Below are 27328 nucleotides of genomic sequence, written 5' to 3'. Positions count from 1 at the left end.
TACTTTCAAACAAGACCATTAAATTTCATCTGGCTCTGAAAGCCAAGTAGCACTTTTGCAAAACACTGCGGCAATGCACATAAACGGGGAAGGAAAAAACACTCTAGGCCTGTATTTCACAGCTTTAAGAATTTGGATCAACTTTATTAAAAATAAAACAATATCAGACCTCACAATCCACAAAACGATAGACTGAAATAATTGGTATATTCACCATTTAAATCAAGTATATTGGATTTCCCATGTAATATATGCTCCTTGAAAAATAGCATCAGTATGGTTGCATAAAGAGATGATATTAATTGAAATATTTTTAAAACATTAAAAACACAATTTGGAATGCATGAAAAAACACAGGTTTACCTTAAAAAACTTAAATTTCAGCGAAGATTTTGGAGAAATTTATAAATACTATATTAGACATCAAGTAATCACTAGGCTGTTTTGCCCTTACTACTGGCCCAATTAAATATGGAAATAACTGGCCATGTGATATGAAATCTTACTGGTTCATTGAGTTGGCCACTACCTCTTGGGAAATGATCAAGAAAATTTTGTTTGGGAAGGTAAAGTACCTGGATTAGAATCCCAACTCTGCCATTACTTAAGACCTCAAAGAAAGTTATTTAACCTCTCTGAGGATGTTTCCTTACAGGGCTGTGTATGTCAGAAATGATATATGTAAAGTAATTGGCAAGTGGCAGAAGTTCAACAAATAAAAGCTGTATCATTTTTATCTCAACTGAAAATTCCGTTTACTGATTAGCAGTGTACTAAAAAAAAGATAACTGCACTACAATCTTTTAATGCAGGACTTAAATCCAGTCAACTCCTCTGAGGAATTGTAGGCAGTATATAAAAAAAACTGCCCTTATTTCTTCCAGATTAATACCAACACCAAAAGCAAACTTGGTTTTTAAATTTATCAACTACCTTGCTCTTTTTCTACTGGAACTCGTTTGCATGGGAAATAAAAAAATATCAAAAGAACAGAATTTTGTTTCAAAATGTTACATTTGGACCACAGGAAACATTTGAGTATTTACTACATAACTTGGATAGAAACTACAAAATGGAGAGTTCATCAGCAGTGTAAAAATTTGATAAGCTCTCTCAATTGAAACTATCATCATATAAACATAATGGTACATTGTTTGGATAACCTGAGAACAAATAACTGGCTGTTTTAGTCAAATGCATGAAATAATATTGCAACTTTAAAAAAAGCTGGCACATTTAAAGCCAATTAAAAAATTTCAACGCGGGTTTTGGAGTACCAAAAGTATCTTAATCAAGAACGGGTCTTCCCTCTCTTCCAACTTTTCCTGTAAACACACACACACACACACACAACCTACGTATTACATGCTCCAGGGAGTGGAAAGAGCTACCCTACGTTACCCAAGATTTTGACTTTAGACCAACCGATCTCTGTATGGTCCTTTCTGCGTTATAAGAATTTGCAAACTCTAATCCTATTAGTCACTTCCCACCCGTTTAGATCTCTACTAGGTGCTCATTTCCTACAAGAGTGGGGATAAACAGGGTCCAGTAGGAGCCTAATCAAGTCTAGGCCTTGAGGACGCACTACGGCGAAGTAACTTGCCCGCCTGCAGGTGATAGGCGCGCAGCCCCGGGAGAACCTAGCTAAGAGGTACCTTTTCACCAGCGACTTCGAAAGAGTAAAACGGGGGGAGAGAACGAGCGGGAAAAAGAGGAATTGATTCATCCCAGGCCCCTGCCTCCCTCCACACACGCGCATACTTTTTGTTGCACCCTCTGCCTCCAAGAGTCTCAGATTCAAACGTTCTAACTACATATTACCTGAGTTCCCCTCCCTGAAGGGATATCAAATTGGGCGGGAGCTACTGCGAACTCTGACCCGGCGCTTTCGCGACGGCTTAGGAACTGGGGGGAGGGGGGTCGGCTCCCGCTTTCTGCAGAGAAGCGGCTTAAGGCAGTTCCGTTCTCTAACACGCTCTCCTGGGGCAGTACACCCCAAACCCTACTCTCCAGGAGACTCCAGCCGCCAGTCACTTCAGGGCTTCCCTCCGACCTTTCCCCAGGGACTTCCTCCTCGCGGCTCCGCTAGGCCCCAGGACCCGGCGGCGCGCGTGGCTCAGCCTGCAGGCCCCGCCAAATAGGCGGGCGGCGAGATACCGCTTCGGCCCATTCCCGCCGCCATTTTCCGGCGACCGTCGCCGCCGCGTACGGAGAACGATCCCGGAGGAGGAGACTGCGCAGGGGCGCACCGGTCTCCACCGCAGGGCAGGGGGAGAGTCCGCTAGCACCGGGGATCCACAGGATCTTTGAAGCCTCCCCTCGTCGGCCACCCCGCCCCGAGTTTAATCTTCCTGCCGGGCCTTCCCGAAAAGTCCCTCACCTCACCCCAGATCCCCGCGCTTCTACTTACGCGGAAGAATCCCGCGTCCATTTTGCTGCCTCGCTCGGAGATCGCTCCCTATCCCAAGGTGCACCGCGCCGCCGCGACGGAGGGCGGGACCGGCAGGGAAAGCCGAGCGCCGGGACGCAGCGCGCGCCGCTCCACTCGCCCCTCCAAGCCGACACGAGGCCGCGCCTGCTCAGTGAGGGGAGCGCCCGCCACGCGTGCGCACGCGCACCCAGGAGGCGGGCTACTGCCCCGCTCGAGGCTCCCAAGTAGCCAGTGGGGAAGGAGAACCTCGGTATCACAACCAATGGGGGCAAGAGAGAAAGTGGAGGGTCACCCCGCCCTGCGAATCTTTTGTGGCGCGTGATCAGGCTTGTACGCGCAGTGTGACTTGACCCATCCTTCGACCCGTAGTGGGGGAGTCCTCCCGCCCTGGGGGCTCCTGGGAGTGATCGAAGAGAAAGGCTGTTACTTCAGAGTGACGCTAGTTAAGCGGTCCGTGCGCAGAAGAGAAGCCTGTGGCCTTCCGTCATTATACAAGTGGTTATTGTATTGGTTTTACAAATTTACCAGTTATTAAGATCGGTTCTAAAAAATAGTCAAGCTCTTTAATATGAATGAAATGTGCGTCTGGCCCAGTTTCATGGGTTTCCCCCTATTTCCACACCACTCAATTGGTTATTGAAAGAAGCTAGAAAAGTCTAGAGTTTCGTTTTCGGCTGCCAGGGAACCACGCTTACGGCAGGAAGCTGACAATGCAGTGGCTCTCGGGCGAGTCCGGCAGGGGCTCAGTCTAAGCAAGCAACGGGCCTCCAGGCCATCCACCACCTCGGAGCCTGTGTCTTACTCGTCTATCGCGGCCCCCTCAGTGCCCTGCTCTGGCTGTGAAAGCGTCCAACATTGGACGCATTTTGCCAGAATTCCACTAAGCGCTTTGTCTTACTCTGTGGGGAAGCACGTGTCCCTTCTCGGGCCAGTTTTGTAAAGGACCCCCACCCCCAACACACATTTGCCTCCCTTTCCTGTTTTTTCCTCACACTTGCCACATCTGAAACTATATGATTTGAGTGTTCAGTCTTGTGGCTTTAACGATATGCTGACGACTTCCATTTATCTCGAGCTCTGACGTCTCTCCCGAACTTCAAATTTGTACAGGCAACTTCCTGCTTGCCGTTTCCACTTGGATAGATATTACAAACTCAGCATGACCAGGGACTGAACTGAATCCTCTCCCTCTGCCCCTACACGCCCCCTCAACCCACCTGCTCCTCCCAAAGTCTTCCCTGCCTCAGTTGATGGCAATCTCCTTTTCTTTAGGATACAAGCCTTGTTATTCTTGACTCCTCTTTCTCTTACATCCCATTTGCAAACCATCAAGAAACCCACCATGCTGTTGTAATCCTGGTTCAAGGCACCATCTTTTGCCTGAGCTGTGGCACTGGCCTCTTATCTGGTCCCTTTGCCACTCCGCATCTCTGAATGCAGCAGTCAGAGGGATGCTATTAGAAAACCCTAGAAATGTCACTCTTAAGCTCAAAATCTTCTGATAGTTCCTTAGTTTCTCAGCACAAACCCAGAATCCTACCTGATACCCCTTTATTTCTTCGTTAATTTCATCTCCTGCTACCTTAACACTGTTCACTGCTTGCTTCTTCTTCAAAACCTTTGTGCTAGTCATTCTGCCTAGAATGTTCCACCCCCAGGTATCTATTTGGCAAATTTCAAGTTTTTGTTCAAATGTCACCTACTCAATGAGGCCCACCCTGGCTGCCCACATACCCTCTGGCTGCCCAATTGGAAATCGCTCACATACCCTCTCTATATGCCAGATGCCTCTTGATCTATTTTGCTCCTTAGCATTTATCACCTAGTATTTGTTTACCTATTTTTAAGGTTTGTTTATTGTCTGTCCCCCACACTAGAATGTAAGTGAAACAGGGCCCGGTTGGCACCCCCATAGTGGAGGCCTCTCCACGTCCCCGGCCTCCCCTTTCCTTGACCTACCTATAGCTTAACAATAGATCATCCCCCCGCAGCTTGAGCTCTAAATGTCCCCTGTCCCACCCAGTTCCCCATTTTAGAAAATTACCCTGCTCTCTCTAGCACTAGTGCTCTCTCCCCAGGTCCCCATCTCCCTCTCTCGCCCTCCTTGGCTAGCCCATTTTCTTCCCTAAGAATGCATCACTACTAAACCCTGCTTGCATATTAAAAAAGAAAAAAGAAAATTACTTTGAAACTTATTATTAAAAACCTTAGGCTTATTGATCACAATCTCTATGGTCTAGTGTTCTTTCCAGGCTACTCCCATCATTGTTCCAGGGTTGCTGTCTCCACCAGAGAAACACGTGGCCACAGGGAAGGCTCCATGCAGACCCCTGGAACCATCATGTAGCCTCTGGAGGAATGCCCCGATTTTCCCTTAAAAACCCTAAGCCGGTCTGAGAATGTTAAGGCAGTTTTTGGAGGTATTAACCCCGCTGCCTTCTCAGACCACCGGTGCTCTGATAATAAATGCTTATTCGATGACCCAACTCCTGTGTTGGTCTATTGGCTGAGCGGCGCAGGCGGCATGAGGCCCTGGACTCGTTTGGCCTCCAGTTTCATAAGCTCCTTAAAGTCAGGGCTTTTCATTCCTTTTTGTTCACTGATATGTCCCCAGCACCAAGAACAGTGTCTGCCACATAGTGTAAGTTCAGTAAAATTTGCTGAATGAACAGAAGCTTTGTTAGAGGGTTAGAGATGGGGAAGTGACTGGTTTCTACAGAATAAGCCACTTGACCAGATAGAACTACACCCCACGTTTCATTGACTGTTCTTTATGGTTCTGGTCAATCATTCTATTTTATCCTTCCTTCACCATTTCTGCTTTTTTGCTGCCAATCCTGTAAATGCTGGTTTTTCCTTATGGTTCTGTCATTGACTCTTTTCTGTTTTCCCTTGACAGAGATGACCTGTCTATTCTCTCTTGGCTTCAATTACTATTTCATCCCCCAAACCTATGTATCTCAGGCATAAATCTACTCCAGACCTATATTTTCAACTTCCTATTGACATTCACTTGGATATTCTCCTGTAGGCACCTCAAATTCAACATGTCCCAGGGCAGCCGATTGGCTCAGTGGTTAGAGCGTGGTGCTCATAACACCAAGGTCGCAGGTTCGATTCCCACATGGGCCAGTGAGCTGCGCCCCCCCCCACAACTAGATTGAAAACAACGACTTGACTTGGAGCTGAGCTGCGCCCCCCACAACTAGATTGAAAAACAGTAACTTGACATCCTGGAAAAACACACTGTTCCCCAATATTCCCCAATTAAAAAAAAAAATTCAGCATGTCCCAAATTCAATTCAACTTCCTTCACTTGTTTCAACCCTGTTTTCCCATTCTCAATGAATGAGCCCACCCTGTCATCATCTTCCTCACACTCTACAACCACCAAATCTTGCTTTTTTGTCTCTCTTAACACTTAACAGCTTGTCAACTTCCTTCTAGGCCCTTTGCCCCTATTTTAGGTAAAATGGATTATTGTCTGCATCATTGTAACAACCTATTAACCATTTTCCTTGCCTTCAGGGTGATGTCTCCACCTTATATCCAAAGTGATTGATTTTCTAAGATGATAATCTTGATCCTCTCACTCCCCGACCTAAAACCCTTCAGTGGTTCCCCATTGTCCTCCTGATGAAGCCCAAACTAGTCGCTTTGATTAGTTGCATGAACTAGCCCTTTATGATTTGTTTACTGCTCCCTTTTTCAGACACATCACAGGGGCCAATCCTCTCCTTCTCCCCATCTCTCCTCACTTCTAAGCTGCAGCTACACTGAACTATCGTCTAATTGTGACCATGTTAGGTTTTGAAAGTCAGTTACTTGCCTATATGTTGGTAAGCCTAAAGTGACTGAGCGGTGACTCAAATGTCACCTCAGACAAACCTTTTCTGATCAGCCTTTTAATACCAGAAACCCATGCCCCCGCACTCTATCCTACCTCGCTTTATTTGTCAGCACTTAACAGTACCTGACATTTGTTAAGCCATATTTAGGCCAGGAGCAGAAACCTTATCTTAAAAGCCATCTTGTCTTGATCCTGTCTTGCTTTATCTCCTAGGCGCCTGTGATCAGCAAGCCTGGATGGGCCTGGGCTGTCCGGACAGCGACCTGGGGCCAGGGTGTGGAGCTGGAGGGTTTGCTCATGCCCTGAAACCTTTTGTCAACGAAAACCCCCTGAAGCCTTGAAAGGGGAACAACCCTGTCATTCAGGGTGTTATGCAGGGTCTCAGCTCCCGCTCCGCATAAGGATGCAGGATATGGTGAGGCCAAAAAGGAACATCCATGGAGCCATAGATAGGGGAGTCATACCACTATATCCTTGCTGGCGGCTGGGTTAGAGACACAGGAAGCAGGAGCCACATGATCTGCAACCTGCCGTCTGCTTCTCTGCCAACCCACCTCACTTGCTAACTGCAATCCGCACTCCACCGCTTGCCAGCCACCATTCCACGTGAGGCCGAGAGCCTGGAAACTGCACTCCTGGCTCTGTTCCCCACAGCCTCGTTTACCCCCTCCTATAAAACTCCATACCCCTCTTTGCTCGGAGAGGTTATGGTCTTTTCTAGCCTGACCTCCCGCAGCTCAAACATGCCAAATAAATTCTCATAGACCAATTTTGGTCTCCCACAACTCATTCCTCCTGGCCGTGCCTAACAATCTTGTTATCTATTTTGTTTACATGCTTGCTATCTTTGCATCCATTTAAAAAACAAAGCTCCATGAGAGTAAGAATCTTGTCCATCTCGTTTACCATTAAAGCTTCACTGTCTAGAACAGTATCTAGCCCATTCTTGGAGTTCAATAAATATGCGTTGAATGAATATACGAATGAAGCTCAGTCACCAAAGGTACGTCTGAGTGTTCTTTGAATGTTTTAACCACCGATTCTATCAAAAAGAGTCCTTATTGAAAAATTTGCTGAGGCAGATCAGCCTCTTCCCTTGGCAGTGAAGCTATCTGCAGACACCATCTCCTGCTCACTGTGACAATGTGCAGATCAAAATAGGTCTTAAAGCCAATCAGCAATCCCCAGTGAGCCACTGGTGGCTCTTTGCTAGGTCTGGTCTTCAAATCCTCAAATGAACTCTGAGCCCCAAAAAGCTAATATGCATCCAACCTTAGTGCTGATCCTTTAGGCCAGGAGTGTCCAAACGTTTTTCAACGGTTTTCACCAAGGGCCATATGCGATAAAATACACAAACAGCCGGGCCACTCACTCGAGGTGAAGTACGTATTGCCTCACCTGGTTTATTTAAGTAAACTAAACATATTTTTTGAATTTGCTGCGGGCCAATTAAAAATGGATTGCGGGCCGCAGTTGGCCCGCGGGCCGCAGTTTGGACACCCCTGCTCTAGGCAAAGACTCAGAGATGTCTCCATCTCAGCAACCACTTTTCCTCATTGCTTGTTGATTGCTGTTGACGGCGTAGGTGTTTCACCGGTTGTCCTATTCTCCCCGTCCTTCAGAAACACTCCTACTGAAAATACACATCTCATAGGCACGTGCAGTGTTTGTAATTTTCTCATCACTTTCAGCTTTTGTTATCATCTCCACTTTTGCTGCTGTCATTTGCCTCATCCTTTTAGTTCTTCTGTTGTGTTTCCTAGATAAAAGTGGGATTAACAATCTTTGTAAAATATCTTGAAAGCTAAGCACAAATTTATCAAACAATCTATGAGCTAAAAGAATCCAATAGTTGAAATAAAGCTGATGCATTTTGCTCTGGAAGATATCTTTAAGCACATCAGTGACTATATTAGTAATCTATTACTTTTTTTCCCCTTCTTCCACCTCCTCTCCCCCCCACTCCAGTTCAAGCTGTTGTTTCTTAGTAGTAATCTATTACTTAATAACAAATTACTCCCCAAAATTTAGCAACTTAAAACAATAAACATTTGTTATAGCATTTCTGTGTACTAGGAGCCTGGAATGGCTTATTTGGGTGGTTCTGACTCAAGGTCTCTCAAGAGAATGGCTCCAGTCAACTGCAACTGGGAGATCTGTTTCCAAGAAGGCTCACTCAAATGGCTATTGGCAAGAGGCCTCAGCTCCTTGCCACACTGATCCCTCCATAGGGCTGCTTGGGTGTCATCATGACATGGCAGCTGGCTTCCCCCAGATCAAATGACCCCAAGGAGAGCAAGGCAGAAGTGACAGTGTCTTTTATGAGATGACCTCAGAACTCATACACCATAGTTTCCACATTATCCTATTGGTTACACAGATTACTCCTACTCAGTATTGGAGGGGATTACACAAGGGTGTGATACTAACAGCTGAGGATCACTGGGGGCCATCCTGGGGGCTGGCTACCACAGTATTTGTAACTGAAAATATGTACGTATAGGAGCTTGTATGCTTTCAGATTTAGAAACGACAGTATTCTTTCTCTCCCCTCAAGACCTTTGCACATATTTTGACCCTTGGCCTGGAACCACTGTTCCTCCCTTCCAGCCCTTCCTTCGCCTGTTCCATCTTGCCTCTTTACCCTTAACCCTTTAACTGGCTAGCTCTGATTCTTTCTTTAGGATGTAGTTTACATGTGAGTTCTTCCAGGAAGCAGTTCTGGTTAGTGGGACTCAGTATTTACCATCTGATTACCCTGGGCCCAGACCTCCCAAAACAGGAGCCCCATATTCCACTTATGCTTTCATAGCGAATTTTCCACTATATTCTAATCATATATATATACATACATACATACACACATATATGTGTGTGTATATATATATATATATATATATATATATGTCAAGAAAAATTCTTTAAAGATAGAAACTATTTCTTTCTCCTCTCTTTATACTCAGTATCCAAACCAGAGTTTGGCAAGTAACACATTCCAAGTAGATGTGCAACAAATACATATTTTGACCAAATGCACAATAGTTGAGTGTTATAAACAATATTCTGCCAAAGCTGAAGATTTTCATCATAGAATAAACTTTTGGGATACAAGAATAACTTTTTAGAAATAAAAGACCTGTACTCAGAAAATTATAAGACACTGAGGAGAGAAATTAAAGAAGATACAAATAGATGGAAACACATACCATGCTCATGGGTAAGAAGAATTAATATCGTTAAAATGTCCATACTGCCTAAGGCAATATACATATTCAATGGAATTCTTATCAAACTACCAAGGACATTTTTCACAGAAATAGAACATATAATCCTAAAATTTATGCGGAACCATAAAAGACCCCAGATAGCCTCGGCAATCTTGAGAAATAAGAATAAAGTGGGAGGTATTATGATACCTGACATCAAATTATACTACAAAGCTACACTAATCAAAACAGCCTGGTACTAGCATAAAGACAGACACATAGATCAATGGAACAATAGAGAGCCCAGAAATAAATCCATGCCTATATGGTCATTTAATATACAACAATGGAAGCAAGAATTTATGGTGGGGTAAAGACAGTCTATTCAATAAATGGTGCTGGAAAACCTGGACAGACACATGTTAAAAATGAAGCTGGACCACCTTCTTACACCATATACTAGAATAAATTCAAAATGGGTTAAAGACTTAATTTAAACCATAGGATGTATACCATAATAAACCATAATAAAACCATAATAAAACTCCTAGAAGAAAATATAGGAAGAAAGTTTACAGACATTACCCAGAGTAATATTTTTACTGGTATATCCCCTCAGGCAAGGGAAGTAAGAGAAAAAATAAACATATGGGATTACGTCAAACTGAAAAGTTTTTTACAGCAAAGAAAACCATCAATAAAGGGATCCTACTGAATGGGAGAAGATATTTGTCAATAATATATCCAATAAGGGGTCAATATCCAAAATTTATAAAAAACTCACTCAACTCAACTCCAAAAAACCAAACAACCCAATTAAAAAATGGGCAGAGGACATGAAGAGGCATTTTTCTAAAAAGGACATACAGATGGCAAACAGACATATGAAGAAATGCTCAACCTCACTAATCATTAGAGAAATTCAAATAAAAGCCACAATGAGATACCATCTCACACTTGTCAGAATGGATATCATCAGTAAATCAACAAACAACAAGTGCTGGTGAGGATGTGGAGAAAAGGGAACCCTTGGGCACTGTTGGTGGGATTGCAGATTGGTGCAGCCACTATGGAAATCAGTATGGAGGTAACTCAGAAAACTGAAAATAGAACTACCTTATGACCCAGCAATTCCACTCCTAGGTGTCTATCCAGAGAAATCCAAAACTCTAATTCGAAAAAATTTATTCACCCCTATTTGTTTGGGGGGAAGGGGAACAGGACTTTATTGGGGAACAGTGTGTACTTCCAGGATTTTTTCCAAGTCAAGTTGTCCTTTCAATTGTAGATGCGGAGGGCGCAGTTGAGCTTCAGGTCCATTTGCTGTTGTTAGTTGCAGGGGGCACAGCCCACCATCCCTTGCGGGAGTGGAGGAGTTGAACCAGCAATCTTATGGTTGAGAGCCCACTGGCCCAAATGGGAATCAAACCATCAGCCTTCGGCATTAGGAGCACGGAGCTCCAAACACCTGAGCCACTGGGCCGGCCCCTGCACCTCTATGTTTATTGCAGCACCATACACAATAGCCAAGACATGGAAACAACTGAAATGCCCATCAGTAGACGACTGGAATAAAAAACGGGTACATTTATACAATGGAGTATTATGCAGCCATAAAGAAGAATGAAATCTTACCATTTACAACGATATAGATGGCCCTAGAGAACATTATGCTAAGTGAAATAAGTCAGACAAATACAATATGATCTCACTTATATGTGGAATCTAAAGAAAAGAATAAACGAACGAGCTAATCAGAAACAGTCTCAGAGATATAGAGGAAAAACTGAGGGTTGCTAGATGGGAGGGGGGTGGGGATGAGGGCGAAGGTGAGGGGATTAGAAAGCACAATCTGTAACCACAAGATTGCCACAGGGATACAAAAGTCAGTTTGGGTAATATAATCAATAATGTTGTAAAGATTTTGTAGGGTATCCGATGGACACTTGTCTTATTAGGGAGACCACTTCAGGGATGGTGTAGATGCCTGAAGCTGAAGTTGAATAACAATGAATGTTAACTATAATTTCTAGCATTTTCTGAATCTCACACTTTCCTAGTCTAATAACAAAAGTCACTAGATGGCGCTCTACCTTCTCAGGATAGCATATCTCTTTCATTGGCCAGCACTTGTTATTCTAAATAAGTAAACCATCACAAGAACCTGTGGTTTGATTGGTTGTTTTTTTACTGAGCCCTCGCTATGTGCTCAGCATGGTGTCTTTAGGTATAGTAAGATAGACAAAGGGAATTTAAGACAGTTCTCAGGGAGCGTACAATATAGCCAGAAAGATAATAGCGAGGGACATGAAAGAAAAACGTAACTGCTTCACTTTCCATTCCGTAGAAAGTCTCCCATAGATGTTCAGGCATTGTGTTGGCGTATTTGTAAAATAAGGGCTGGAAAAACAAGAGTAATGCCCACCAGATGGGGAAGGAAGAACCGTAATCGGGAGAACTCCCTTTTCCTGTCTATGTTCTCTTGTGTTTAGATGACAGTATCTTTTATGTAGGACCTCATAATAATAGCATTGACTACTTGGGGGGCATATTGTGTCAGGCTTTATGTTAGTGCTTTAAACGCATTAGATAATTCAATCCTCTCAATAATACCTAGTACGTTGATATGTTGAAATCTTAACCTCCAGTACCTCATAATGTAACTGCATTTCAAGATATGGTCTTCCAAGAGATAATTAAATTAAAATGAGGTCAGTGGGTAGGTCCTAATTCAATATGACTGGTGTCCTTATAAAAGGAAATGAGGACACAGACACACATACAGAGGGAACCATGTGAAGGTGCAGGGAAAAGACAGCCATCTACAAACCAAGAAGAGAAGCTTCAGAAAAAAACCTACCCTGCCAATGCCTTCATTTCAGACTTCCGGTCTCCAGAACTGTGAGAAAATAAATTTCTATTGTTTAAATCATCCAGTCTGTGGTACTTTGTTACAGCAGCCCTTGCAAACTAATACATACTGGTAGGTGTTATTCCCCAGTTTGGAGTAAAGTGAGGTCCAGGAAGGAGAAGTTAGTTGCCTAAAAGCGCACAGCGAGCATACAACAGAACTCACTTTTAGGGTTTGGGCCATTAGCTGAGGGTTGAGACCACAACATTCCAAATGGCTTGACATTCAGTAGGTGTTAAGCAAATGGCTGGAGGAGGAAATGTAGACAGATCTTATCCTACTGTGAATGAGTAAACAAGGCTTTCATCATCTGTGCCCAAACCCAGGTGAGACGAAGGGAAACAAAAAGGCCTGAGTCAATTTTCTTCACCTTCCAGCGCAGGACCTTCTAGCAGTGGTGGCCATAAGTGGGCCCTGATTCAAATCATTCTTTTTTTTTTTTCTTTATTTTATTTTTTAATTTATTGGGGTTACAATTGTTAGTAAAATTACATAGATTTCAGGTGTGCAATTCTGTATCACATCATCCATAAATCACACTGTGTGTTCACCACCCCGAGTCAGCTCCCCTTCCATCACCATACATTTGATCCCCCTCACCCTCATCCCCCACCCCCCTCAAATCATTCTTGACTTCATTTAAAATGAACAACAATTCTTGTTACTTTAAGTGGTCTTTTTTTTTTCTATTTATCTCCCCCACCCGAATTCCCTACCTGGGCAAGGTCCTTATCACATTGTCTGGTAAATGCAGGGCTGGCTAGAGACCAGACACAGGGAACCAGTCGGCGAATATAAATTTGGATCACACACCTTCCCATTTGGCCCGGTGGAATTACTGAGGGATTGTGGTCCAGTGACTTACGGGCATTAGATAAAAACCCTTCTGCCAGGTGTAGAACATATGAATATACGAAGTATGACTTTAAGTCCCAGTTCTAGCTCAGGAGGGTTGCTTACATTCCAGAGAGGGTCACCACATCTTATCAACAAGTTGGGATCGTCTAACTTACAGGTCAAACCTAGCACCTGATGAGTGGGGGTGGTAGAGTCAGCATGTGCACTAATCATATCTAGAATCAACATACTAGGTAGGGTTCACTAATTGCATATAGCCGATTGTCTACAGCAAGGGTGTGAATAGCACCACCCGTAGGGAAACCATTCACAGAAAGGGGGAGCCCTTTACTTGATACTTCAGAGGATAAGAAAGCTGAGCTTTCATAGCTCCATGACACCTGTTCCCACGGCAGGAGTGTCTGTCATTCCTCCATTCTCCTAAAACCCAAGCAGCAGCTGGAAAAAGAGTGAGGAGCTTCCACACCTGCAAGGCAACTGGTGGACCATCATAGACATCCATAGAGATTAAAATATTGTGGCCTTTAAGCCCACCCCCAAGAAGTGTGTAAATGTGGTATGCATTAATAGGAATGTTAGTCTAGAATAGGTAGATTAGATATTGATATCGGATAATCTGTTGTTGTGTTAAATACTCCTATTATTAAAAATATAAATTTTTTTTTAAAGGCGCCCTCTGGTCTGTTTCCATTTCTCATGTTAAAGCCACCAAGCGGATGTGAGACAATTCACTGTCCATCTTCGGCTCTGCAGCTCTGACACCCAGGACTAGTCCTTCTTTCCTAGAAGCTGACTTTTCACTTCCCCCGAACATTTAAGAGACTCTCAGATGTGGGACACGTCAAGCGTTTACACACTATCACCCCCCACACACCCGGGCAGTTCTTCCTGCTTCACCCCAAATTCCTCAAGATAGTGAGGCTGGGGAGCCAGATTTCTAAAATGCAGATTCTTGGGCCCTACCCCCCGAATTGTGATGTCTGTAGAATGTGGGAATCTGCATTTTAAGTGAACAGCCCCAGGAAATTCTGATAGGGAACCTCATGTTTGGAAACAATTTTGATTTTCCACTAAGACCCCAAGAGCTGATTCCTAAAGCCAGAATCTTCTGCTTTAGGCTCTGAGGATAATTTATGTCCCTTTACTAGTTTTTCCCCTGCTGAATCTTTACAGACCTCCACAATGAAAGGCCAATGTTTATCATGTCCTCCAAGGGCTCCTTTTATATATAGCATCCCGCACCCTCTACTCCCCGCCCCCACCCAAGCTTTCTCTTCTTGTGGAGTAAACACAATTCTCCCAGGGTGGCTCTGGAGGGACTGCCAAGCTGAGCCATCGAAACTCCTTCTCTCAAACTTCAGAGTTAAGAATGGGGGCCTCTGACCCCAGATAATGGAACCCTCACAGTTGCAGACTACCACTAAATGCCTCTCTTTGGCCGCAACCCCTCAAAGCTTTGGGCACTCTGCTGTTGGTCCCTGACAAGGACCATTGTTACCTATGGGAAACACAGGAGGTGAGGAACAGAATGAATAAAGTGACCCACCATAAACTCCAGCTACCTCTGGGGTTGTCCTAATAAAGGGAGGTTACCGGCTGATTCTTCAAGACCTAGTTTGTTAGGGTCTGGCCTTTTAAAAGTTTGGGCATCAGTTCTAGCTCCCCGAGACCTGGCATCTCAGGTCTGAGCTCCATTTGACAGTCTTGTTTCCAGGAAAAGCCATGGCAGCCTCTCTTTTTCTCTTCAGCCCTCAGTGGTTTCATCAATAGCAATATTGTTTTGGTGGTGGCGGGGAGGTTAAGAGTTCAATGTAGCCTTGAAGCCCAAGGTTATTTCTCCTTGATTATAAATCCTTCTTACACCAACATGATTCCAGTATATCAGAATCTCTAAGAATATTCTGCCACCTTGGTAGATGGTTCTCTGTGATCACTCTGGTCTGAACTGAAGGCAAAGCACATTTTTCCCCCTAAAGGACACTTGTGAATCCAGGCATATGCATTATATCTGCCATAAATATCTGACCTGAGAGGCCGTCCTCCTGGGCAAGGAAAGTATTTTGGGCTTTGATCTACAAAAACTGAATGGCAAAGGAGAGTAGTCACATTTAGGTCTCTTGGGTTATTATAAGGATTGCTAAAGAAAATTAGATTTTATAGATAATTTAGTTAATAACATATGTCAAAGTTTTACTACAATCTTGTGGCAAGAGAAAGGCTTTTAATAGGTTAAATTTTAAAAAATGCTCTATTATGGAAAAAAGAAAATGGATAATCATTGTTATAAAAGATAAAGAAAGAAAAAGAGACTAGGTCAGGATTACTGAACTCTTGATAGAAGACTCTCAGACTCTCAGATAAAAGTCACTTGGGTTGGTGAATAGCTAGTCTCCCAGAAGAAGTCTTAATTCTATTAAAATTCATCAGAAAATTACTTAAGCATTTTTTCAGGAATCTTTCTTTCTTTCTATTTCTCTCTCTCTCTCTCTCTCTCTCTCTCTCTCTCTCTCTTCTTTCTTTTTCTGTTTTTTTGCCCTAGAAGGAAGCTGAGAATTATATTCCACAAAAACATTTTTCCCCAGGTCAGGTTTGGGACAATTTATCTTTTACAATGAAATGAGTTTATATTTGTAAAACGTTCAGCATAGTGCTTGCTTGGTACATACAAGGTGCTGCAGAAGTGTTTGACAGAGAAGAGAGAGGGAGAGAGAGAGGGGAAGGAAGGAAGAGAAAGCTCTTAGAAACCACATTTCTCTCCTTTTAAGTCTTAACTCTTAAATCTTGTTAGGAAAAACTATCCAAAATTTGGAAACGGGCAAAAGGAATTCTTGCACTTCCTTTCAATGTCTCAGGACATTCATTGCCTAGCAGGCCCTGTCAATGATTATCCAGTTCTTTAGAGAAATGTACTTTTATTTCATTTACTATTGATTATAACATTTAAAAACTCTGTAAGGCTAGATATTAACTTGTAGAAAACGTAGAGCAATACAAATGATTTTTGTCCAATAGCAATGCAAAAGAATTTTATCTAGTAGAAAAGACAACCCCAAAGATAACAGTTTCATTGCCCGTTGAATATTAATTCCTTTTCCTTTTTCTTTTTTCTGCTTTTCAGTTTTTTATTCTCTCTGTTGGGATTTTATCTATTGCTCTGTTTTTACATTCACTGATCATTTCCTTGGTTGTATCCAACCTAATGTTAATCACATCCAAAGCATTTTTGATTGCAGGTACTGTATTTTCAGTTTTGAGATTCTATTTGGTTCTTCTTTTATAGTTTGCAAAAATCTCCTAAAATTTTCCATCTCTTCAGCCACTATGTACATCTTTTCCTGTAGATCATTAACACATTTATCACTGTTACCTCAAATCCTTTGCTAATTCCAATGTTTGGGTCATTTGAAGGTCTCTTTCTATTGACTGCTCTTTCTATTCATTACAGGTCACAGATTGAGTTTGAGCCAGGAAAGGAAACTCTCTGCTGATACCTGGCTGTCATCAGACAGAGGGTTTCATATCACTAGAGACCTGAAGGTCAGTCTTATTTCTACCTACTTCTCCCAAATGTGGGCAGGCAGGCAGAGTCCAAGACAGTAGTATCTGCTGAAGCACAGCAGTCTGCTTCTTTGTCAGGAAAGTTTCTGTGCAGGGAATGGGTGTCCTGGGACAAAGGGCTACAGAGCTGAGACAATGCCCCTGCTGTGTGCCCCCACTCAGTCGGCCTGAGACGATTCCTGGAGACATTTTTGTTGGGTTACTGCACACCCACAAATAGCTGCTTTAAAAAGGGAAAAGAACAAAACTTGACAATTAGAGGATTCTTTACAAAAGGCATTTTAAAACTAACAGATACATAGATGCTCCTGTTCCTTCTTGCAATAGACTCTAAATTGTTCTCCCAGCCTCCAGCCTCTCCCACGCCAATCCATTCTCCACATTGTAGCAGGATAAATCTCCTTAAAGCACAGATTTGATCTTGTCACTTCAATGCTCCAGCACCTTCCTTTAAAATAGCCACGCCTTGAAGATCCTGCAGAATGGAGCCTCCCTTCTCTTCCCAGCCCATCTCCCACTGCTCCCTTAGACAACTGCTAAACTAAAGCTCCTCTCTCCAGCAGGTCTCCATTTACCTCTCTCTCTCTCCTCCCACTTTTCCCCTGACTCACTTTTACTCAATTGTTAATCACTCTTAGTTTAGATATTATTTCTTCTGGGGGCCTTCTTCCCTACCCACCAGCCTCTGGGCTGAGCTAGGTGCCCCAGCAAGAGGCTCACATAATACCTTGAATTTCCGATCACAAAAATAACAGTTATTTGTTTAATTATTCGTCTTCCCTGCTACAACAAGTTCTGTGAGATCAGGAAGAAGACAAAGATGTCTGTTCCTTACCACTTCTATTCAAAGTGGCACTGGAAATTCTAGCTAGAGTAACTAAGCAAATTGTAAAGGAAGAAGTAAAATGATCTCTATTAACAGATGACAGGATCTTATATGTAGAAACTCTAAAGATTTTACAGAAAAAAACAAAACAAACAAACTTAGAGCTAGTAAACAAATTCCGCAAAGTTGCAGGATACAAAAGCAACACACAAAAATCAGTTGCATTTCTATATGCTAGCAATGAACAACCTGAAAGGGAAACTAAGAAAGCAATTCCATTTACAATAGCTTCGAAAAAGAATAAAATATAAGGAATAACTTTAACAAAAAAGTGCAAGACTTGTACAATGGAAACTACAAAATTTCACTGAAAAAAAAACAAGGAACAAAATAAATGGAAGACTTAATATTATTAAAATGGATCAGAAGACTTAATATTATTAAAATGGTAACACTCCCAAAATGAGCTACAGGTTCAATGCAATTCCTACGAAAATCTCAGCTTTTTTTTTTTTTTTTTTTTTTTTTTTGCAAAATTGACAAGTTGATCCTAAAATTCATGGAGATGTAAGGGACCTAGAATAGCTAAAATATCTTGAAAAAGATAATAAAATATGGAGGACTAGACAAAGTTGGAAGATTCACACTGCCAGTTTTCAAAATTTACATATCAAAACTGTGTGGTGTTGGCATTAGAATAGAAATATAGATTAATGGAATAGAATTCAGAGTCCAGAAATAAGCGTTTATATTTATGGGCAGTTAATTTTTGATAAGGATACCAAAAACATTCAATTCAATTTGGTACTATCGACTAAGGGTGAATGTACACATACCCTGTGATCCAGCAATTTCTCTACTAGAAATATTCCCAAGAGAAATATATGTGACCATCAAAATGTTCACAGCAGTACCATTTGTTACAGACCCAAATTAGAAATAACTTTTATGTACACAGAATAGAACGGATAAATAAAATGTAGTTACAGTCACATAATTAAATACTACCACAATGAGAATGATCAACTACAGGTGACAATAGGAACAAATATAGACAAACACCTTGTTGTGCAAAAGAAGCCAGAAACAAGAGTTGGCACTGTTTTGTTCTACTTGTAGACAAAATTGTTCTACGGTAGTCAAATCAGGACAGTGCTTCCCCTTTGTGGGAGGTGAGTAGGGTAGGAGAAAAGGGAGGCTCCTAGGGTGCTGATAATGTTTCATTTCTTCATTTTCATGCAGGTCACACAGGTGTGCTTGGCTTGTGGCCATTTTTCAAGCTCACACACGTGTGTGTGCTGTATTTCAATTTTAAAAAATCAACATTACTGAAAAATACCCTACCCATTCTTCCAGGTTCTTTCAAAATACTCCTTCATGAACATTCCCAGGCACAAAGTCTCTGGGGTGCCTGTAACAGGAGGCAACTCTACCATCTGTGATTCCACAGCATTTTGTGGATCCTTGGATCACTTAGCCTCACTTGGAAACATCTGTATGAAAAGAGCAAGAGCTTTGAAGACGTGGGTTTCAATGCCAGCTACTTCCCAGGTGGGTGGCTATGAGCAAGTACCCCATAGCCATACAGTTCTTAGTTACAATCAGCAGGCAGTGATACTGATTTAAGCAAAAAATAAAAAAATAAATAAATAAAAATCAGGTAGTTGCTGAACGTTCCAGAAGGCCAGGACCAAGACAGAGGTATGCTGCCAGGTATGACACCTAAAATCATACTAAAGAACAAGTTTGGTACCGACACCATAGCTGTTGTTGTCAGGCATAGCTCACATAGCCAACTCCATGGACATTGGGTATGGACTCAAGAATGACTCTGCCACTGCTGTGAGAATCCTTGATGTTGCTGCCTCTTGAAATGGAAGGTGCCAACACACCTGCCACCAGAGTAGATGCACAGTTCCTGTCCCTTGATGTTACCAACTTCTGGATTCAAAGTCTGTGGCAGGAGTGTCTGATTGGCAGAGCCTAGGTCATGTGCCCTCCCTAGCTGCATGGGACTCTGGGAAAATAAATGTGTGGCCTTCACAGCTTTTATAGCAGGAGGTGGTCCTGCCTCTTAAAGTAGAAGACTCCCCAAACACAGGAATGGTCACCAAAAGAAGAGCAAACGTCCACTGCGTCATCCAAGGACAAGTTACCTCCCTCACACAAAAAAGTAGAAATGATGGCTCCTGTGCATGGGAGTTGTAATGATTAAAGAGCTGGTGAGTATAAAGGGCCCATCATATACCTGGCACAGAGTAGGAGCTTAGTTCATGGTCAACATCATTATTGGTGATTTGGGTCCCATTCTAACATCTCCTATACTCTCAGGGGTCCCCAAACCTTGGCATCTCAGCACTTCTAGTGGTTAACAGCAGACCTTAAAATGGGATTGTTTTTGTAATATATAATCAAGTTAACCAGTTTCCAAATTCAGAGAAAAAGGTCTGTTGATGGCAACTCACCTTTTCCATCATTCTTTCTAAGTGAGAACACAGTGTTTGAAAAGGCTCAGGCTTCCCTGCAGGACCCTATTTACATGGTCAGGGAAAGCAAGTTTTTAATAGAAAAGGTATCTGTTAGTTCTAAACTTCATTGAAATCAACTCAACAAACATTTGATTTAAAACTTTTTATTTTTAGACATTTTTCTTTAAGCATTTAATATCTTTTATTGATTTAGTGGCCAAATAAGGCAGCATCTGCTCAGTTAGGAAAGGTACCTGTCAGAAACGAAATACACAACCGTGTTGCAAGGTCCCTGTCACAGGCCAGCTGCAGAATCCTTGAGAGCAAGGACTGTGACTTAATGTCTTTAGTAGCACCCCAACTTGCACATGGGAGCCTTAAAAGGACTTTTATTAGTTAAAACAAAACATTAAAACCCTTTTATTTCCTCTCCCTCACCGCTCTGCTTTCCCTTCCTTCCTCCATTTCCAAGCTTTCATTTAGCAAAAGAACATATACTAGAGGATAATTCCCCTAGTAATTCCAGGACGATTGATTCTCTCATGGGCAGAAGAGCCTGGTGGTAGGGCTGGAACATTAAAAAAAAAAGGTTTTTTTAGAGCAGAATATGTTTGGGAAACATATCTATTTGGGGCTTGAGTCTTTAAAGAAATGGCTTTGCCCTGGATCCACACCTTACTCCTTGGGCCTAAGTGGTGGGGGAATGAAGCAGGAATCCTTAGAGCTTGGGTGGGTTTAGTAAGGGCTCTTTTTGCTGCAATCATGGAAGCCCAAAGGTGGCTACCAAAGTGGATTTGCCCCAACTTTTGATTTGGAAGCTAGACCCCTGACCTCTACTCAGACACATGGACAAGGTTGTCCTCCTCTTGTTCAACCCACAAACGCATCTATGTTCTTTGAGCCAAGATGGAGAAGAGTGTGATACAACAAAAAGACGGACTTTGGAGTCAAACAGACCTGGGTTTGAGTCTTGTCTTTGCAACTTATTAGCTGTGTGACTACGGACAAGTACTTTTTCTCTTTGTGTTTGAAATTGTTATCTGCACGTGGAAAAAGAATACCTCGTAGAGTTATTGGGAAAAATAAATCCTATGAGATAACTTATGTGAAATAACCTTGCAACGTGCCTGGTACTTGGTGGATACAAGTATTTAAACACAGTAGGGAGAAAAGATGTCTGGGGAGGAAGAATTTGCCAACACTTCTCCAGACATATTCACGTGATCATTTTTATAGTGGGATGACATGAGCTGTGTGACCCAGGGGACGGTCCTCTTACCTCCCTGGCCCTCAATTTCCCCTCCAAAGGGATTATAACCCCAAAAGGGAGAGACTCCTAGAATTTGAGGTTAAATGTCAGAGTGTGTCACTTTCTGTAACAGAATAAGGATTTATTACCTTGTTTCCAAGATGCTTTCAATTGTAAGATGCATGATTGATTAAAGGAAACAGGTTTTTGAGAGAGAAATACAACTGCATTAATGGACCCATCAATTTTAAGACATATTCTGATTTCAGAATCATTACAATGTAAAAAATTATGTTTTTGCAGTTGAAGAAATAGCATAATGATAATAATGCTGGCCCCCTTTTATTCAGCATTTGCTGGAGCCAGGCATTATCACAGCTGCTTTACTAAGACCTTGACTTGTTATCATAACCCCGTTAGAGAGATGTTATCATTCGCACTTCATGATTAGGAAACCAAATACGGAGAGGTCAAGTCGCTTTTCCAAGGCCACATGACCAGGAAGTAGGGCTTGGAAAACAGGTCTTAATTCCAAAATGCTTTCCCTTCTCAGTAGATTGTACGCCAGGCTAAGGAATCAAAGAAATCAGCTCTCTATGGAGACATGGTATGTGAATGTGGTACTTTAAATATGTCATGAATCTCCGTAAGGCAACCAGGAAGGGTATGGGTAACACAAAGTTATAATTTAATCAGTCTCCAACTACTGGTCCTCGGAGGTAATAATGTGTTAACCGGAGAATGAGGATTGCTCAGAATCCAAAATCAAGGGGAGCTAGGAAATGAGACTGAGTCAGGGAAAATCCAGCTGGGAGAGCGAGAAGGGAAGGGGCCCTGAGCAGCCACCAGGTCCATGGACACTGCAACAAGCTTGTCCTCGAGGCCATTATTCCTCAAGGTCACCCTATTCCTCCTAATCTGACTCTTTATTAATGAAGTAGAAACCTGTGGAGAAGAATTCAGTTTTCCCCGTAACCGTTCTTAAAGAGGGAAAAACGTGCTGACCGATCATCAGAAGCTAGCTAGTGGTCATCTAATACTGCAACAAATTACAAATTAACGAGCTAGTTTTCTGGGTAGTTAGTCCAAGTTAGTTCTCCTCTGCCTGATTATGGGGCTGAATTATTTTGCTCTGCAAAGCGGTGGATATGGCCCTTAATCTGATATGACCCCAGTGGCAGACCCTGTAGTGACACGCTCAGGAGCCTTGACCCTGACCAGAAGACTCCTGGGCTATCTGGCTGGCTGGCTGGCTGTTGTGTTTGGGGGAAGAGAGCCAAACACACATCAGTGGATTCCCAACATAGTTCTACTTACTCAGATGAGAAAAGAGTAGGGTAGCGGCAAGAATAGGGACATAGTAGTTGGGATGGGGCGGGGCAAGGCAGGGCAGGGCAGGATGGGAGTTGCCTGAAGCATCAGGGTTTGCATGCATTGGCCCTGTAGACCTGACGGGAAGGAACTCATAGTGAAGCTGCCAGAGGAGAAATGTGCTTCTTGGTCTTGACTGGAGATGGCTCTTCAGACAGTGGCCAAGATAACATCACGGTGGGAGTCACCGAGACTCCACGTGGACATCAACAGGGCTGAAGGTCACAGTTGCAGGGTGTGGGCTGCTGCCGCTGTTTGCACCCTGGGCAGAAGGGGAGGCTGGCTTGGGGCCCTTGGGCTCCAACTCCCGTCTTGCCCTCATTTTCCTGCAATGAGATACGCACGTATGGCTGAGTTTCTTCTCTTGTATGCCCTGGGGAACGGGCTACTACTCTGGAGAAGAGATTAATGTAATCATCATTAAATCACGTTGCTTAATTACCAACTACAGGATTGTGCAACTGGAAGGGATCTTAGACATCAAATAATATGACCTTTAAATTTTTGTTTAACCTAGATTAGATATTTCATTTTTTTCCTACTACTTCTGAAAGAGTGTCAGATGGCTATATTAAAGACAAAATGAAGATACTACTTTTTTTTTTCTGTTCGAAGTTGTAGTATGAGTTAAATTTTGCAGCTTCATTATGCTTGCTAAGTTTATTGCTAGAAATATTCAGTAACTTTACATAGTTAAGAAGAGAATGTACTTAAAACGTGTATCCTGCCTTTCATTTTACGTGGCATAAAGTTCAATAACTAACAACAGTCATTTCTAATGTCTACATGATATTTCATCTTGTTGACCTACCATAATTCTTTTTTAAAAATTTCAAATCCTCAGAAAAGTTGCACGAAGAGTATAATTAATAACCAAATACACTTCACCAAACAATTTGCCAGGTGTTAACAATTTGCCACATTTGCTTTCTATCTCTGTGTCTCTGTCCCCATTTACATATACACATTCCGAGTGTTTTTTTAAATCATGAACCATTTGAGTTATGATTTAGGTGCATGAATCATGAGTTAGGTACAAACATCATGCCACTTTCCCCCTAAGCACTCGTAAGAACAAGGGCATTCTCCAATGTAACCACAATGCAATTATCACACTTTGAGACCCTTCCATTTTAAAAATGATAAAATCAGCACTGAGAGGTTAAATGGCTTGCCTGGTTTTGACAGACCAAAGAACCCAGGCCAGACATCATTGTGAACAGGATGGGATAAGTGGAGCTCCATCCACATTACAACCAAAAAAAAAAAAAAAATGGCTCGAAACCGCAGCAATGATGGAGATGAATGACGGGTAGACACCGGGGTTTGACGCCACTTCCTGGTTTGGGATAGGTTCAAATTGTAACACTCCAAAGATTTTTAAAAATCACTTATTAAATATTATTATTCTTACATGTATTGGTGGGAGTGTTTACTTCGAAACCACATGGACTGGGCTTGAATCCCAACTCTGACAATTACGGCTGAGTAAGCATGGGCAGGTTATTTAATCTTCCTGTGCCTGTGTCATGCCTGGAAAATTGGGGATAACAGTAGTATCCACCTTATGGGGTTGTTGTGAGGAGTATATGAGTGAATACAGGTAAGGAGCTTAGAACCATGCCTGGCACAGAGTAAGAGATGAATATGTGTTATTTACCATTATAAATAATATTAATATTATTATAAAAACAAAGTATGTTTACTGCTCATCAAAAATAAGGAAGCACAGTCCCTTCCACTGCAAAAACCAACTAACTAGTAATCCCATCATGTAGAAACACTGGGTGTTAACACCTTATTGTGTCTCATTTGATCCTTCCTTGGGTGTATGTGTCACCTAGGTGTATGATTATAATGTACATACTGTTTTGTAAGCTTTGACAATAGACTGTAAACAACTTTCCTCACCAATAGATACGCTTCTACAATATCTTTTCGAAAAATGGCCTCCAGGTATTCCAGAATGTGGTCGTATTTATAGTCTTTTTATTTTGATTTCTTCCCTGAAAAGAATAGCCTTCTAGTAAATCTGTGATTAGAGGTGATAACACAAAATTTATTTTTCATGCAATCAAGTTATATTATTTTATTTCCTCTTATTTGGTTCCAGAAAGTGGCGTCACAGGTACATGCATTCCAGTTTTTGTCACCTCAAATATTCATGTGGTCCACTGAATACAGCCTGGCAGAAGACACCCCAAGAGAAGAGGATTGAAACATTCCTCTATTATCTGTAAATTACATACAGGTGTTTACCACAATGCTCAAGGTTATTTTCATTGTCATTATCATTATTATATTTAAAAAATAATTCTCCAAGTACAAAAATATTTGGTCACTGTAAAGTTTCTATGGCAGAACAGATATCAGAAAAGGACCCACAAAGGGTAGAACGTTGGATGCGGGAATCATGGGTACTGTCGGGCACATGACAAGCACCCACAAGTGTTAGTTCCCATTCATTCGGGCATCGAGGGACCAGATAGTTTCAAATCCATGGGCATCCTGTACCTGTTGTACAGCTTCAGCAAGACCAGCACCACGGTGAAGATCAAGATGACAACCACCACAACGGCGGCAACGATGGCTCCAGAACCTATGAGGAGGAGAGGATGGAGACGGCAAATATACAAACTGAAATGCAAAGAAGCATTCAGAGATGGGAGGAGGACCCCTACTGTGGCACCTGAAATCCCCACTGGGTCAAGGGGAGGACGACAGAATGCTGACACTCATGGCTGGCCCCAGGACAGAGTCATATCTAGAATGGCAGTGCACCCTTACCCCCAGTGGGGCTTGGAGAGCCGTGTCCTCCGCATATCGTCTGCCAAAATTCTGTCTTAGGCTCTGTCCTGTTCTTATCAGCCCTAACACAGCTGATAAGAACTTTAAACTTCTTTTATGGAAAAGGCAAGTTCTTTTTGATAATATAAAATATGTGATTTTTGTAGTTAATTTTGAAAACATAACTATAAGCAAAAAAAGAGAGAGGGAGGATAAGAGCCTCATTGTCCCAAGAACCCCTGATCAGCTACAGTTGACCCCTGAACAACACAGGGGTTGGGGGGCCAATCCCCTGTGCGGTCGAAAATCCGTGTTTTACTTTTGACTCTCCAAAAGTTTAACTACTCATAGTCTACTGTTGTCTGGGGGGCCTTACTGACAAAATAGTCGATTCACATACGAGTATGTTTTGTATGTTCTATGTATTATATACTGTATACTTACAACAAAGTAAGCTAAAGAAAACATGAAGAAAATCATAAGGAAAATACATTTGCAGTATTTATTGAAAAAAATCCACAAAACATGGACCCGTGCAGTTCACACGTAGGTTGTTCAAGGGTCAACTGTATACACATAAAGATTCACCAAAGCAATCATGTATATGTACATATGCATATTAAATATCTACTAATATTTTTGAATAATTTATTAATCCTATGACTGAGTATTCATCTTAAGGAAATATTTACAAATATGGAAAATATGCACTCGATAAAAATAGAACCATGTTCCATATACCGTTTTATAAAAATAACCTGATCTTCTTTCTATGTAAGTGCATATTGTTCTGCATGACTTTTGATGACTACATAGTACTCCATTGTTTGTAGGTACCATAATTTGTTTACCAATACTCTGTTGAGGACAGTTAGGTTGTTTTCAATTTTACACCAGTAAAAACAAGGCTATGATGTCTTTATAGCCTAATATCTCAGGTTCTAATTTCAATGTTAACTCCCAGTCCCAATGTCAAACTCTAATTTTAGGTTTAAGATCAACATCATTGTCAGAATTGATATTGAAAACGTAAAAAAAAAAAACACTAAAAGGTTTATACTTTAAACCTATCTATTTGATTCTGGGGAGTTTATTTTAGAGAATAATCCTAAATATAGAAAAAGCTGTATGAATGAAGATGTTTATTACAACGTTATTCATATTCTAAGTATGGAAATGGTTCAATAAGGTATGACACATCGATCCATGAGATATTATAGTATAACTTAAATAATATGTACAAAATAGAATATGATATTACATACATGCCCACAAATACATATATACACATTATGTTACAACCATTAAAATATGTGCATACAAATGTAATGTTGAGCAAAAGAAGCCAGATACAAAAAAGTAGTGTATGATATGATTCCGTTTATGTAAAGTTCAAAACCAGGTAGAAGGAATCTCTGGTGGTAGAGTCAAAATAGTGGGTTCCCTTGGGTGGGTCAAAGATATGATTGCAAGGGACACCAGGACTTGTTCTGATGGCTGGTTACACAGGTGTATTCATTTTGTGAGAATTCATCCATCTGGGCATTTAGGATTTGTGCATTTTTTTTGAATATATGTAATGCTTTTATAAAAGGTTTTCTTAAACAAAGAAACACTATGTGTAATATTTATAGGAAGAAAGATTTGAAAGAAAAGAAGGAAGGGTTGGGAATTCATCATGGAGTAACTTGTTCTTCTTTCCTTCCTGGGGAGTCCAGTGATGATAGTTTAGTTCAGGGTTTTTCAACCTTAGCTGGATAAGTCTGTGTTGTTGGGGGCTGTCCTGTGCATCATAGGATGTTCAGCAGCA

At 41.8% G+C, this 27328-nt stretch overlaps 2 protein-coding genes and 1 non-coding gene across 11 annotated transcripts in view; 1 reads left to right on the top strand and 2 right to left on the bottom strand.

Moving 5' to 3' along the window:
* SRRM1 (serine and arginine repetitive matrix 1) overlaps positions 1-2574 on the bottom strand; it is a 28552-nt gene extending 25978 nt beyond the window's left edge. For 6 of the 8 annotated variants that reach the window (XM_033113859.1, XM_033113860.1, XM_033113865.1 and 3 more), the window contains exon 1: positions 2414-2574. In XM_033113859.1, the coding sequence (XP_032969750.1) occupies positions 2414-2434 (21 nt within the window). In that variant the 5' untranslated portion in view covers positions 2435-2574. The remainder of the gene's footprint in view (positions 1-2413) is intronic. The other 2 variants (XM_033113864.1, XM_033113866.1) reach the window with 1 other exon arrangement.
* Positions 2575-5493: 2919 nt separating this feature from the next.
* Positions 5494-5566, top strand: TRNAM-CAU (transfer RNA methionine (anticodon CAU)). The gene has a single exon. It is a non-coding gene; the product is annotated as a tRNA-Met (tRNA).
* Positions 5567-20277: 14711 nt separating this feature from the next.
* Positions 20278-27328, bottom strand: part of NCMAP (non-compact myelin associated protein) — a 34903-nt gene continuing 27852 nt past the window's right edge. Inside the window, exons 3-4 of one of the 2 annotated variants that reach the window (XM_033115924.1) lie at positions 25246-25330; positions 20278-23057 (exon numbers count right to left, since the gene is read on the bottom strand). In XM_033115924.1, the coding sequence (XP_032971815.1) occupies positions 22916-23057; positions 25246-25330 (227 nt within the window). In that variant the 3' untranslated portion in view covers positions 20278-22915. The remainder of the gene's footprint in view (positions 23058-25245; positions 25331-27328) is intronic. The other variant, XM_033115923.1, reaches the window with a different exon arrangement.

Source organism: Rhinolophus ferrumequinum, chromosome 9 (assembly GCF_004115265.2).
Source record: "Rhinolophus ferrumequinum isolate MPI-CBG mRhiFer1 chromosome 9, mRhiFer1_v1.p, whole genome shotgun sequence".
Taxonomy (NCBI): Eukaryota; Metazoa; Chordata; class Mammalia; order Chiroptera; family Rhinolophidae; genus Rhinolophus; species Rhinolophus ferrumequinum.
Note: the sequence above shows the minus strand (reverse complement) of the source record. Positions and strands in the feature narration are given on the sequence as shown.